Below are 14,081 nucleotides of genomic sequence, written 5' to 3'. Positions count from 1 at the left end.
TAGGGGTCGTAGGCCTAGTTACATGGTCTGTAACCTGAATGAATGTGTGCATTTATAGGACAAATCAGCATATGCACCTAGGTGTTGAATATACATGTGCCCAGGGAGACAGCAGCCTTGCCTTGGTCCAGGGCCAGCTCTGTCTTTCTTGACCTCTTGGTCGGCCTTTCCAAGTGGATTCTCATTTGTTCAGATGGTGACGAATAGGAAAAATACCAAAGGCATTCCCAAACTAAAGACTCAAAAACAAACGAAAGGCCTCATGGCTACCAAACAATACCAGCAGGCTCACGGCTTGTAAGATGGGACACTGACTGACTATACCATTAATTGGCTGAACCTGATGTGCTTGTCAAGCCTTGGCTCAGCATCTAGACACGGTTGCTGCCACCTGGGGGATGGAGTGTGGAAGTGTCTATGTCCTAACACTAACCCACCCCCATATCATAACAATAGCGTCACGACTGATGTGTTGGATCAATCTTTCATTGTATTGCATGACAGGCCTATATGAGTGATGTTAAAAACTGTAGACATATCACTGCTTACCAAAGGTTTTTGTGTTGTTGTATACAGAAAGCAATGAGTATAATACAAGCAAAAAACTATTTCAAGATGATTTGATCTATTCTCTGAGTATCTGACTCCATTAGAGCACAATAGATCAGTGTGTGAGATTATGGGTGCATGTGAACTGGGTGTGAGGGAGTGATTGTGTGTCACGGTGTAGTGCTAGTGCTGAGCTCAAGAGATGTGAGCCTCTCTTTCCTGCGACTCTTCCTGAGGTTAGTAAGAGTGTTGACAGAGTGAGGACAGCTCAGGGACTCCAACCAAGGAAGGATGTGATGTCATAGTGAAGCACACACTGTCCTTCCCAGCACTCCCCTCTGTATTGTTTCTCATAGTCAGAGGCATGCTGCTATTGCCTCAGTGAAAGGCAATTGGCTTCATGCCTTTCAAATCGTAGTTTACACAAGGGTTTCGTCCTAAATGGCACCATATTCCTTACATTGGCCTCGGTCAAAAGTAGTGCACTAAATATGGAATAGGTCGTAATTTGGGGCACAACCAAAAATCTCTTTGTTGAGATTGTCTAGTGATCATTAGTCCAAGACCACTGACACGTAAGTATTACAGACTGATGTAGTGAAAGCCTTTATCTTGTTCTGTTTCCATTATGAGATAAATTGCTAATCCTAATTGAAATCCCTGCTTTTTTGTTACATGTCATTTCAGTTCGATATGAGAAGATTAAGTTCCTGGTGATTGCCTTGAAGAATGCTGTGGAGGTGTATGCATGGGCTCCCAAGCCTTACCACAAGTTCATGGCTTTCAAGGTGAGAGTCACATCAAATATGTAGGGAGGAAAATAAACACATCCACATGAAGAGAGTGGTCGGATATGATATTATTAATGGTGCATCACTACAAGACTACTTTCCACTACCATGGTGCTTACCTATGGAACAGCAAGAGGAACTGAACATCCCATTCCTTTAGACTATGCTCAAACCCTACACCCCAACCCAAGCACTCCGTTCTGCCACCTCAGGTCTCTTTGCCCTCCCACACCTATGGGAGGGAAGCTCCCGCACAGCCCTTTCCAAGCTCTTCTCTGTCCTGGCACGCCATTGGTGGAAACAGCTTCCCCCTTACTAAAATGTAAAAATGTAAAATGTCAACACTACCTTCCACTTGTCTTCTTATGTTCTCTATGGTGATGTCCTTTCATTGTTGCCTGGGTGCCACTCCTTATGGAATTGTCATGACCATGTTTGGCTTGGAGTAGGCATAACCACAAACGGATCTGGGACCGGGATACTTTCGTTGTGAATCTAGAATGCTCTAATGATAGACAAAGAGAATATGTAATGCTATTAAGGTCACCTTGACAACACTGTCCTAGTTCTGAACTCTCCTCAGTGGCTTGCCCTACTTCTTACACATCTTTCTGGAATGAACAGTTTTAATTATTTCTACTCACTGCACAGAAACCATGAAAGATATGAAATATACTAACCTTGGTGGTCACCATGGGTTAGCTCCTAGTGTTAGCTCCTGGGTGTACAAAACATTAGGAACACCTGCTCTTTCGATGACACAGAATCACCAGGTTAATCCATGTGAAAGCTATGATCCCTTAAATCCACTTTAATCACTGTATATGAAGGGGAGGAGACAGTTTAAAGAAGGATTGAGACAATTGAGACTGGGATTGTGTATGTGTGCCATTCAGATGGTGAATGGGCAAGACAAAATATTGAAATATGGCTTTGAATGGGGTATGGTAGTAGGTGCCAGGCACACCTTTTTGATTGTGTCACAAATTGCAATGCTGGGATTTTCACGCTCAACAGTTTCCTGTTTGAATCAAGAATGGTCCACCACCCAAAGGACATCCAGCCAACTTGACACAACTGTGGGAAGCATTGGCGTCAACATGGGCCAACATCCCTGTGGTACACTTTCGACACCTTGTAGAGTCCATGCCCCAACGAATTGAGGATGTTTTGAGGGCAAAATGTCCTAATGTTTTGTACACTCAGTGTATGTCTTGACCAGGAAGAACTATTGGCTCTAGTTATACTGTATACTATAAATATAGTTATACTGTATATTCTTCCGAAGTCATTCCTAATGTCTCTCCTTGTTGTGTGTATCCAGTCGTTCGGCTTGCTCCCCCAGAGGCCTCTGTCTGTGGACCTGACGGTGGAGGATGGACAAAGACTCAAGGTCATCTACGGCTCTCTGTCGGGCTTCCACGCCATCGACGTGGACTCGGGGACGCCCTACGACCTCTACTTGCCAACGCACGTGAGTCCTCCACCCCCAACTCAACCTCAACCCCAGCCTCCTCTAAACTCTCCCACACCCCCCCCACCCTCTCCCCACCCCAGCCTTCTTTCTCCCTCTCAGGGCTATGCAGCCTGGGTCTCTGCCAGACCTCCAGCCTACAGTTTCTGTATCTCTATTCTATAGCAGATAAGCAGCTCTTCTCCTCTGCACCCACGCCACTCAGCGTGATCTTTTGTTCTGACTCAGAGTTGACGTGGGTAGAAGCTGTTTGCCACCACAGCCAGAAGACTAATGCGGTTGATACAGTATAATATCGACAGGATGGGTTTGTGTTTAAGCCAGGCCTGCTACTGTCAGTATCTGACCTTGTGGCACTTGTCTTTGGAGCGGCAGGCAGCCTAGCGGTTAAGAGCGTTGGGCCAGTAACCGAAAGTCGCTCTGGATAGGAGCGTCTGCTAAAAGACTAAAATGTCAAATGCAAATGGCTTTCTTGAAAAGCCCCTCGTAGAAATTCTGCTCTGTCACGGTATTAGCTCTCGGGAGCAAACAGATTTACTGAAAAAGAACTCAAGCATCACTCCAGTAATCTACCGCGGTCACAACAGTTGTCTGAAGATACAGGGAGGTCAGACTTGGTCAGTTATCAGTTAATCTCAGTGGTAGCTGTGTTTGGCTGACTACCAGGAAGCGAATGAGGCTGAGTAGCCAGCTGAACCAAGTGATGGATATTGTGTTAGTTAGAACCTCTAACCCCCTCTATGAGGCTCACGATGTAGCAGGGTGGAATGATGCAGAGGTGTAGATTGTTGCACTCTTAGTCACTGTGGACAGGGGAGCTGAGGCAGCCTCTACTCTTACTGATGAGAATCCCACACACCCACACAATGCTGCAGAGAGCTGCTGGGAGCTGAGAGCCAGAGCAGAGGAAGAATACATTCTCAGAAGGAATTTAGCTCTATTACACACTCACACACACATACATTTGCACACTCACTTTTGTGCGTGCACACACACAAACATACACACATCCACACAAATATAGACTTGTACACACACGCACACACACTGTGCCACCTCCCAGTGCTGTGCCCTCAGAGGTGTGCTGTGGCTCTATCCCACTTCTCCCACTGTGCTGGCCCACATAGCTATCATTGGCTGCTTCTCTTTGGCCCCAGTCTCCAGCCATGTGTGCTACTTTTCACCAGATAGATAGCTCTAAAAATACCTCGGCAGCGCCGGCAAACCATGTGCCTGCTAAAGTGACCTGTTATTCTGCCATTTTTTCTCATAACAGTGATATATTTAGAGAGCACTACCACACACTCGATAACACTGGTGCCTTAGTCTCTTACACTGCAGTGGAAGAGAAGAGTCCTTCTGTTTTACCCGATCACTCGCTCTCACATTCACTCTCGTATTCACTCACTCTCACTGACACTCGCTGGTCCGCTCATTCTTTCCTTCACACACACACACAACTTTTCTCCCACGTACGTTCTCCCTGCTGGCTGCTGTTGATGATGAGATGATAAGGATACCGAGGCAGCGGATTAAGATAGCGCTGCGTCTGTGGATGCCAGTGTTGATGCTGAGGATTGTGGTGGCACAGCCACAGCAGCATGAGGACAGCGGGTGGCAGCTGGGGGGACAGGCTCTCGGCCGGGCAAGTATGGGGATCCTGTGGTGACTAACACTGGTCCTGTGGTAACTTACACTGGTCCTGTGGTGACTTACACTGGTCCTGTGGTGACTTACACTGGTCCTGTGATGACTGTGACTTACTGTACATAGAAGCTTTTGGGGTTGTTTGAGGTGTTGGTTTGTTTGGGGATTTGGGGTTTGAGGTTATACCTGCTGTTTAAGCTACTAATCTAAGCCAGTACGTGGATTCGCTTATAGCAGCTCTTATGTAGAAGGACTTTGTTATAATCTTCTTATAGTCTTGTGGTCTTAGAAATGTTGTGTATGTGAATGTGTGAATGTTGCATCCTCAAAGAGATAACAGAGACTAAAAGGCAGTCTCATTGTTTGAATGTTGGCTATTATGCAAGTGCTTATGAGGGACCTGGGGGGGCTCTGAAGTGGCTCCCTCCTCCGCCTCGCTGCCACTTATTCAACCCAAGATGCTGTTCAGTGGTTATATTCATAGGTTGCACCTCCATCACTCGGTCGCGTCATGCCATTGTTATGAACGTTCTCAAGCCGCCCTCTATCTGTGGCACCATAGTGGTGCCCTAAAGTGGTGATAAGCCCGGTCATTCTGGACAGAGGCTAAATTACACTATAGTGCCTGGCAATACGATGACATTGCTAAAGTAGTCAAATATTTATTAGGAAACAACTTTGCCAGCATTATCATGTAACATGGCAATGTTGTCATTAGATAGCAAAGCAATGCTAACGTTAGCTAGCTAAAATCCAGTGGCCTCCCCTCAATCTTAGCTAGCTAGCTAACGTTATACTGCATCTAAAGTCAATATGGTGACATAAAAATTATGACAAAAGGTTTTCCTACCAATTATTTGCCTCCTTTTGAATGTCATTGAATTTCCAAGCCACTTTAATGCACTTTTGATGAAATCTTCATCAGCGTTCATTGACGATGCATTAAGTAGTATCAGGCATCAGTCCAAAACAAACGTTCAAAACAGTATTGTGATGAAACATGCAACCCTGCATCACATCTCAGTGGAGCTCACCCAGCCATAGCAACAACACTCATTTGGGTACCTGAGTTGCATCCCAATGTCAGGGGAGAAAGAGCTGATCACTGAGCGTCTTTGGCAAATGAGATTGTAATTAAAGAAATTAAGTGAAAACATTGTATGGCAATTAATTAGCTGAGACAGAATCAATTAAGCGTTGTCACCCTCTCTCTGTTGCCACCTGTAGTCAGTGACTCGGCTGATTCAACATGTTATTTAGCCTCAGTTCACTGACTCTGAACCAGCCTCTCATCAAACAGAATAAATCCAGATGGTTCCAGGGAGGGAGAGTGGGAGTGTGAGGGAGCAATGATACTTTGTTTTATTAGCCAATGTTATCTGGTAGGCTTAGGCGATATACCGTATATACCGTATACTGGGGTATTTAGACATACCGACGGTTTCATTTTAATACCGGGGGCTGCAGAAGTGTGTGTGCTACGCCACAACTATAAGTTAACTATCCAAGATGTGCCTAATAAATTATATCCAGCTCAGGACTCCAGCTATGCATTTGGATTGCTAACTTGCTAGCTCAGTGGCTAGATGGCAAGATCAAGCTACGTGGTTACAGCAGAGACAATCCAGCCCCTATAGAAAACATTATGGATGTGTCTTAAATTGCACCTGTCAGGCCCGTAGGGCTCTGGTCAAAAGTAGTGCACTATATAGGGGATACCATGCCATTTGAGACGTAACACATCTTATCATCATCTCATCTCATCTGACTGTGTGTGTTTGTCTGTCTTAGATCCAGGGTGTGATCCGGCCCCATGCCATCATCATCCTACCCAACAGCAGTGGCATGGAGGTTCTGGTGTGTTATGAAGACGAGGGGGTCTACATAGACACCTATGGACGCATCACCAAGGAAACAGTGCTGCAGTGGGGAGAGATGCCTGCATCTGTCGGTGAGTTCCTGTACATCGTAGCCACCCACCAAATCAAAACCTGCAGGCTGTGCGTGCGTACGTGTGTGCGCGTGCTTGTTTGCATATCTCTTGAAAGACGGGGGAGAGAGAGCGAGAGAGAGATTCCACCTCCACTCGGATTGAAAAACTAGCGCTTATAAGTCTAATTTTATATTAAAATGGATAGATTTGATAGACCTGAAGACCCAGACTGTTTTAAAAATAGAACATGTCTCTTGTATTGACCCTTTTTGTTATGCAGCAAGCAAGAAGTTAACCTTACTTATTGTGCTTGGATCACTGGGTGCAAAGAGGAGTCAAGCTGGATCCAACCCCTCTAGACAGATTTGGGACAGTGGCTCTAAAAAAAGATGTCCTGTTAGACTCATTTAGTTGGGCCCATTGGCCAGGTCATTATTCAAGGGGAAAGGGTGTGTGTGGGGAATAGACTCACAGACAGGACAGCGCTCAGCCGAGTCTGGACCAGAGTATATAGAGTGTAAATAATCTCTGGGTGTAGGCTCTAAAGAGGAGAGTGTGGTAAAGGGGAACCTATTGATTTTCATCTCTAGATGCATCTCGAGATTGGTTTACAACATGGCACTCACTGAGAGGCAGAAACCCTTGGAGGGTCTAAAACCCTGAGTGTGTACTCTCGTGACTAAGGGTTCATGCCAAATGGCACATTATTCCCTATATAGTGTACTACTTTTGACAAGACCCCTACGGGCCCTGGTCAAAAGTAGTATAGGGAATACGGTGCCATTTGTGCCTCAATCTAAGTCTGTGATGGTGTGTGTGTCTCCACAGCCTACCTGCAGTCCAACCAGGTGATGGGCTGGGGAGACAAAGCCATCGAGCTGAGGTCAGCTAACACAGGCAACCTTGAGGGAGTCTTCATGCACAAGAAGGCCCAGAAACTCAAATTCCTGTGTGAGAGGAATGACAAGGTAAGACAACATCCTAATATATACCAAAACATACCTTGGGCAAAGCTCACATGACACCCTATTCCCCCATATTACTTTTAGGGCTTACATAGGACTTGGCTAGATACAGAAAATATGTCCTAGCCTACTGTATGTTGTTCATAGTATTGTAGGTGTTGAATATTATACTGGAAGTTGTAAATGTTTAACTGCTTCATCTATTTTCTGTGTGAAGGTGTTCTTTGCCTCAGTGCAGTCAGGTGGCAGCAGCCAGATCTACTTCATGACACTGGGCCAAAACTCTCTGTTCAACTGGTGAGCTCTGGGGCCTGAAAACAACAAACATTCATACAGGGATCATCTCAGAAACAACATGAATTATGCTCAGATACAGTCCTCTTAAAAACTGAAGTTACACTTTAGTAATACAGCTACAAAACCCCATGCATATGAGGATACACCATTACCAATCAGCATTAATTTATTATTTTTGTGGCTAAGGCCAACACATTGGTTTTATGTTGGTTATTTCAAGTTTCTAGCTATAGTACTTAAGAAGTGAATATTGCGCCTTAATAGCCATGCACAGGGCTTCTTCTTTATATTTTGAAATACATCGGCAACCTACGTTTGAATTGATCTCAATATCACATGGACTAAAAAGCACAATTGCTTCTTTGTTTATATCCAAAATGCATCAGAACGTTTTTTATTTAGTGATTGTTGGTATATTCATCATTGTATTATTAGCAAGTGCCATTGTTGGTGTTAAATCCTATTTACCATCCAGTATTATTTGCAAGTATTATGTGCTTTTAAAGTTGCACAGTCAAGTTGCACGTCAGGAAATTAAAATCAAATGTTCTTACTCCAAAGGGAGTGACAACACATAAGTCCCTTAATAATGAAGAGTGCATTAGAAAGACTACAGAGATTAGTGGGCTAGTAATCGTTTTTTAAATGTAGACACTGATACTGCAAATTGCTTGTCCTTATTTCTCACTATTAAGTCCATTTACTGCCCTTGCAATTCCAATGGTGTATACTTAGTTTTACAGTCTACACTTTCTAGTCGTAATTTAGATTACCAAATAGGCATTATATACCCTGTTGCATCTCTTGATATAAAACAGATCATGTTTTGCATTAAGTCGTTTTTAAGAGGAAGAAGAAAAGGAACATGATGTTGACCTCGTGCTATATAGGTATTTTTGTACGTAAGTGGATGTACATATTATTTGCACTGTTTTATAGATATTTTATATCCACTGGTCATCTCTATGTACAGGTTAATGGATTTGCAAATGATCTAGCCCTTTGCACTATGACCACTTTTGTAAATGTTCAATGTAAAATGCTTTATTGTCACCGTGTAATACATTTTAAGTCCTTTTGAAGTCCTTTATTTACAAAATTTGATAGCGTCACATTAAACAGAGATTGCATCTGATTTAGATCAAGCTAAATCTTCTATTTAATACGTCATGATCTGAAAATGATGTTATAACAGCAATAGGCTTTTAACTCTTTTAAATTATAAAATATATACTCTTTTGTAAAAAATGTTTGTTAAAGGACATTCAAATAATTGATCTGTACCACAAATGTGAAATGTAAACTCAAATCAATTGTATTTTTTTCCAGTTTTATTTTGTTTTGCTTTTTTTGCTTCTTTTTTTTTGCCACCAAATGGAGCTCAACATTTTCATTTCAAATCCAGTTTGGACAATTATGGTTACTTTATCTTCATGATAGAAATACTGCAGCTGGTTCTGTATGCATATTTTCAACTGAAAATGAACTTTTTCAAGGGACAGTTTGATATGATGTTGTTATTTTGTTGTTACCAAAAAGCATCTCATATTTTTATGTGAGCATTCACTCATGAGGTGTATTCAACTGACAATATATTTAGGTTAGAAGGAATAGCCAGTTAGGTACTGTTTCACATAGCAATTATTTGAACGTATATTTACCCTATAATGATTTCCATGAAGTTTCCATGAACTAATGCTTTCATTGTCATTGGTCTAATTCGCAGATCTGTTTTTAACTTACATTCTGACTGAGATTTGTGTTCAAGGCAAAGTGGTAAGGAATCAATCAAATTGAGTTTTGACTAAATGTTTTTATTAATAGATCGGTTTTAATTAAGTATTTTTGAAAATAGTAACAGAGCACTCAGTTGATATCTTATTCATTTGGCATGTATGATGCAAATGTTATAATTTGTCAATTTCAGATAAGAGATTGAATGGGTAGATTTAAACCATTTAAACTTTTTATCCTGAACTTACATTTGAACAAGTTTTTCCTGTTTTTTTTATGCCTAAGTAGAACTTGTGACAGTGAGTCACTATATTGTCCATTTGTAAACAGTTGGTAATTATTTCTATAAAAAACAGGGATTTTAAAGCAAAAGTTGTGATATCAGACATGTTACTGAGTTAAATAATAGTTTATCAACAGACATTTATATTGCAGTTGAGGATTGTGAGTCATAGCACTCACTGTGTCATTTCCCCTCCTATCCACCCCCATATTTCAGGAAGTGCTCTTGTATGGGTTTGCATGGGTTTGCTTGTCCTATTGAGAGGTGTGTACTGTAGGAAGGACTGAGGAGGTTGATGATGTGTGTCAGGTGTGTGTCGTGTAGCTGTGAAGATTCCTCTCTGCTTTATATGATGCAGAGCAAATTTAGTTTTTGTTCTCGGGAATTTGAGTAAGATGGAGAAAGAATTCCGAAAGGTTTTTGATGTTGAGTGTCGTTGACGGTTATATGAGATTTTATATAGACCAATCAGTCTTGATCCATTTTCCCCTACAAAATATATATATATATATATATATAGTGTAAAACAAAAATAGAATAAAGTTGACCAATTTATATTGATAAATATCCACAAAATATATTGTTTCCTTACCTGTTATTTTTCCATTTTGTTTTTGAAATTGTATTGCAATATCATTTGTATTTTATTTTGTCCTTTCTTTTGTCTTAATTTTGCTTTATTTTTGCACTGGAACTTTCTTATCATTTTACAGCATGTACTGTATACTCAACCCGTGAAATTAATTAGTAACACTAATTGAGGTGTTATTATATAAAAAAAACTGTTGAACAATAAAAGATGTAGACAAATTATTGTGATGTTCAGTGGTTATTTGAATAACATTGGAACAATATCAACTTACCAAAACTATACAAAAACTATACATTTGGAGGTAGTCTAGGACTATGTCATTCTTATGGTTATACTTTAAGAACAGCACCTAAGAGTACGGAAGAGGTTGTTTCAGTGGACCGACCTTTTAACGCTCCCAAGTTATTAATGTCACACAACACCTGTGCCAGTCAGTGATCGAGCTGGGAGCTGAAACAGGAAACATGGGTTTCATCTTCACCCAGAACCAAGTCTGACTGGCACCATAGTAATAGGAACTTCCACACAAGAACTATTTCTTACATATGATGCATTCCACCTGCACATGCTGATTCAAGACTTCCATTTAATTTCCACATGCTTACAGTATTCCTGTATCTGCTGAAGCAGTCACAGTGTTTGGGCAGCGTGCTAGCTAGGGGCTGGTCTATATTTGCGGGTCAGAGTGTTTAGTTCTCTGGTTAACTGTAGAGTCAGCTGTGTCAGATGGAAGGGAAGTAACCTGAGACGGGCCCTAGCTCACTTCCTCAACCATCTCCCTCCTCAGGCTCAGTCAGACGCTGCTATAGTAGAGCTGGTGGCTCTCAGTCCCAGCCACTGCCATGGCTGCCTCCCCCCACCTAACACTCCCCCTGACACCATCTAACACCACCCACCCACCCCCCTCCCGCCTGGATACCACCTCTGTAGATGACAGTTGAGTGGTGCTCAGAGAAGGACCCTCTGCGCCCCCTTGGTGAGCAGGGAAGAGAGAGCCAGGGAGAGGAGCAGAGAGAACCGTTTGTCTGTATGTCCCTGCCTGTCTCACACAGAACAGTCATCACCCATTGGACTAGTAGCTGCACAGTGGTCCACTGGTAAGGTCTCTGCATGGTGTGGGACTTTTTATTTTCCCCAGAGGAACAATTAGTTGGGTGGTCTAGGGGTCAGGTGTTGGTACAGCTTAGGATCATCTGGCTTATGTCACTGGATCCTTACTCAAAATATGTCCTGGTTTGTGTTCAGCTGTTGACTATGCATAAAGCTGTAAAGCTATCTATCTCTTAACAACTTTAAATGGAAGGTACATTTGCATGTTTATCTACTGTATCAATCAAACATGAAATCTTAGCCTGGAAGTCATGTCAAATTTGAATGACTTAACTATTTTGTTTTGTGATCAAACCGTATAAGCTGGCAAATCAAAAAGTTGTGTGGTGAAAAATGTGTTGCATTTGCTGGGATTTAACTTTGGAACTGCAAAAGTGTGTCAATTATATAGTGTGCAGCGGGGTGAGCCAGCTTGGCATTCCAGGGTGCAGTTGGGGATGATGGAAGGGGCCAGGATGGGGAGGGGGTGTGGGGGGCTTGGCCAGGCCAAACATGCTTCTGCAATGCACTCTGCAAACTGAGAGATCTGATTGGCCCCCGGGGATCATGTGCGCCTCGCTCTAAATTGGTCCACCTGTAAGACAATTCCGAGACCTGTTGGAATTGTTGACTTGTGCAATAGCTTGATGATTAGAACCAAGTCAGTCAACAAATATTCAATTATAGCCCACGAGTGTTTCACAATATCAGTAGTAGCAGTTGGTTGTATGTACAAACTTTACTAGATTATCAGTGGTCTTGTGCAACCTAAACATGTCAGGAGTCTGATGACTTGCAAATCTTTTGATATCTTTTCAACAAGAGAAGCCCCAGAATGTCACATGACAAAATTTGCTGACTTATTTATTGGAGACGTCCCCTCCAGTAATTCTACTTTGAGATTTGGGGTTTTGAAGTCGTTCAGTTTGGTTGATAAACAATTGCATTACTGTAGACCTGGGTCACTAACTGGCATTCTGAACATATTTATTCTCACCAGGTGTTATCTGGTATTTTGACCTCGCTTTAGTTCATTGGAATATGGGCTTGACATGACCATATCAGTGTGTTAAAGCCTGGATCACTACACTGTCTGATGATCCCTCTAAATAACTACCTTAATAAGATTCCAGCATCCTGCCCAGTACATAGGCTCCTGCTGGACATAAGCTGCGGTATCATTACTGAGTTGTGTTGTGATGGTTGGGATGGAATGTACTCCATGACTGGACATTGATATGTGTCGGTATTAGAGAGGCAGCTGCAGTACAAACAGAAGGCTCCTATGGTGGCAGACTGATGGATACAGGGTCATTCCTACAATGCGGTGCCTTTTCTGTCCTCAGGAAATATCACCTTAGTGTAAAATTCCGAAAGGCTTTAAATATAAGGTCAGGTTTCCTTTACCTTAAAAACATTAAAATATGGATCTTGAAAGGGAATTTAAGCATTTTAAACACTTTTTTCAGCGGATGTAGGTATTTTTGCAATGTTCCTGGGAGTTATTCATCAAATTCCACGATAAATATAAGCCATAAAATAATCAAATATTTTTTTCATGATTATTGTATTTATTATTATTTTATTTCAGATTGTCTGTGTGTCCCTGATATCACTTTCTACCCTGTTAGTTTGTTGTTATTCTCCATTTAAGAAAACAACCCCTTCCTACAATGGCACCACATTCAGGAAGTGTCATAATTTATTTGGTTGGAAAACAATGGTGCAAAGCTAAATAAATATAAACACTCAGTTTTATCTATTTTTCCACCCTCTTAGGCTAAGTTATAGAGAACATTTTTTTAAATTGAAATGTTAAAATATGTTTGATAGAGAAGTTAAAATTCTGTTAAAGTGTTCACCATTATGCTAGCTCAATCTTTCTCACTCACAGAGCTATGGCTAATTTAGGCTCAAAATGTCCACTCTGTTAGGTGTTCCACCCTGTTAGGTGGTGCTCTGAACAGGTTCTGAACAGGTTGGAAAATTAACACACACTTTTTTTTTCTGTGTCTGAGCTTGACCAAAAGTTACAAGGTCCAAAATGCATCACATTGTAGGAATGACCCGACTACAGTGGGAGATTATAGTATGTTCCTCCTTCCAAAACTGGCTGTTCAGTTTGGCAATCCTAATAACAATTTTTGGTAACACTTTACTTGACACCCAGCGTCACGGTCATAACTATGCCATAATATGTCATAACAGCTGACACAACTTGTCAAAACCTGTCATAATATGGTCATAACACTAATGTGTTGTGACCACATTATGACACGTTATGACAAATTATGTTAGCTGTTATAACATATTATGACATGGTTATGACTGTGTCATAACGTGTTATGACGCTGGGTGTCAAGTAAAGTGTTACCCAATTTTCTACACATGATTTGAAAGTGGCTTACTGTTAATTATACTGTATAAAGCTGAAATAAGACCTTAGCAAAGAGACGCTCATTGCTTGTGCCTGTCGTTTCAGAGGGCATGCATGGGTATTGAGACTGGCCTTGTTTATGCCTCTAAACACTCCAAAGCTGTCAGATGTCAGATGCTGTGCCTCTCTGGTAATGTGTAGAGGAAGGTGTGAATTAGAGGCCTGTATTTTCATGTTCCCTCCTTTGCATTTACTCTTACTCCCTTTACTTTACTCCCTTCTTATATTTATGGAAGCCCCCCCCCCCTCCCCCCACCATACTTATAGGTTATGCGGGAATGAGCTACCAT

The 14,081-nt window shown here is 41.8% G+C and overlaps 2 protein-coding genes across 6 annotated transcripts in view; both read left to right on the top strand.

The window, feature by feature from the left end:
* The window catches only part of LOC100196367 (mitogen-activated protein kinase kinase kinase kinase 4), a 58,646-nt gene extending 48,160 nt beyond the window's left edge, over positions 1–10,486 (top strand). For all 4 annotated transcript variants that reach the window (XM_014200121.2, XM_014200122.2, XM_014200124.2 and 1 more), the window contains 5 exons: positions 1,237–1,337; positions 2,665–2,814; positions 6,253–6,412; positions 7,223–7,362; positions 7,577–10,486. In XM_014200121.2, coding sequence (XP_014055596.1) covers positions 1,237–1,337; positions 2,665–2,814; positions 6,253–6,412; positions 7,223–7,362; positions 7,577–7,660 — 635 coding nt within the window. In that variant the 3' untranslated portion in view covers positions 7,661–10,486. The remainder of the gene's footprint in view (positions 1–1,236; positions 1,338–2,664; positions 2,815–6,252; positions 6,413–7,222; positions 7,363–7,576) is intronic.
* Positions 10,487–11,156: 670 nt separating this feature from the next.
* Positions 11,157–14,081, top strand: part of LOC106604954 (palladin) — a 30,834-nt gene continuing 27,909 nt past the window's right edge. The window contains exon 1 of one of the 2 annotated variants that reach the window (XM_014200118.2): positions 11,157–11,362. The gene's annotated coding sequence lies outside the window, so the exon portion shown is untranslated. The remainder of the gene's footprint in view (positions 11,363–14,081) is intronic. The other variant, XM_014200119.2, reaches the window with a different exon arrangement.

This window comes from Salmo salar, chromosome ssa05, assembly GCF_905237065.1.
Source record: "Salmo salar chromosome ssa05, Ssal_v3.1, whole genome shotgun sequence".
Taxonomy (NCBI): Eukaryota; Metazoa; Chordata; class Actinopteri; order Salmoniformes; family Salmonidae; genus Salmo; species Salmo salar.
This window is presented reverse-complemented; position numbering and strand designations above follow the sequence as displayed.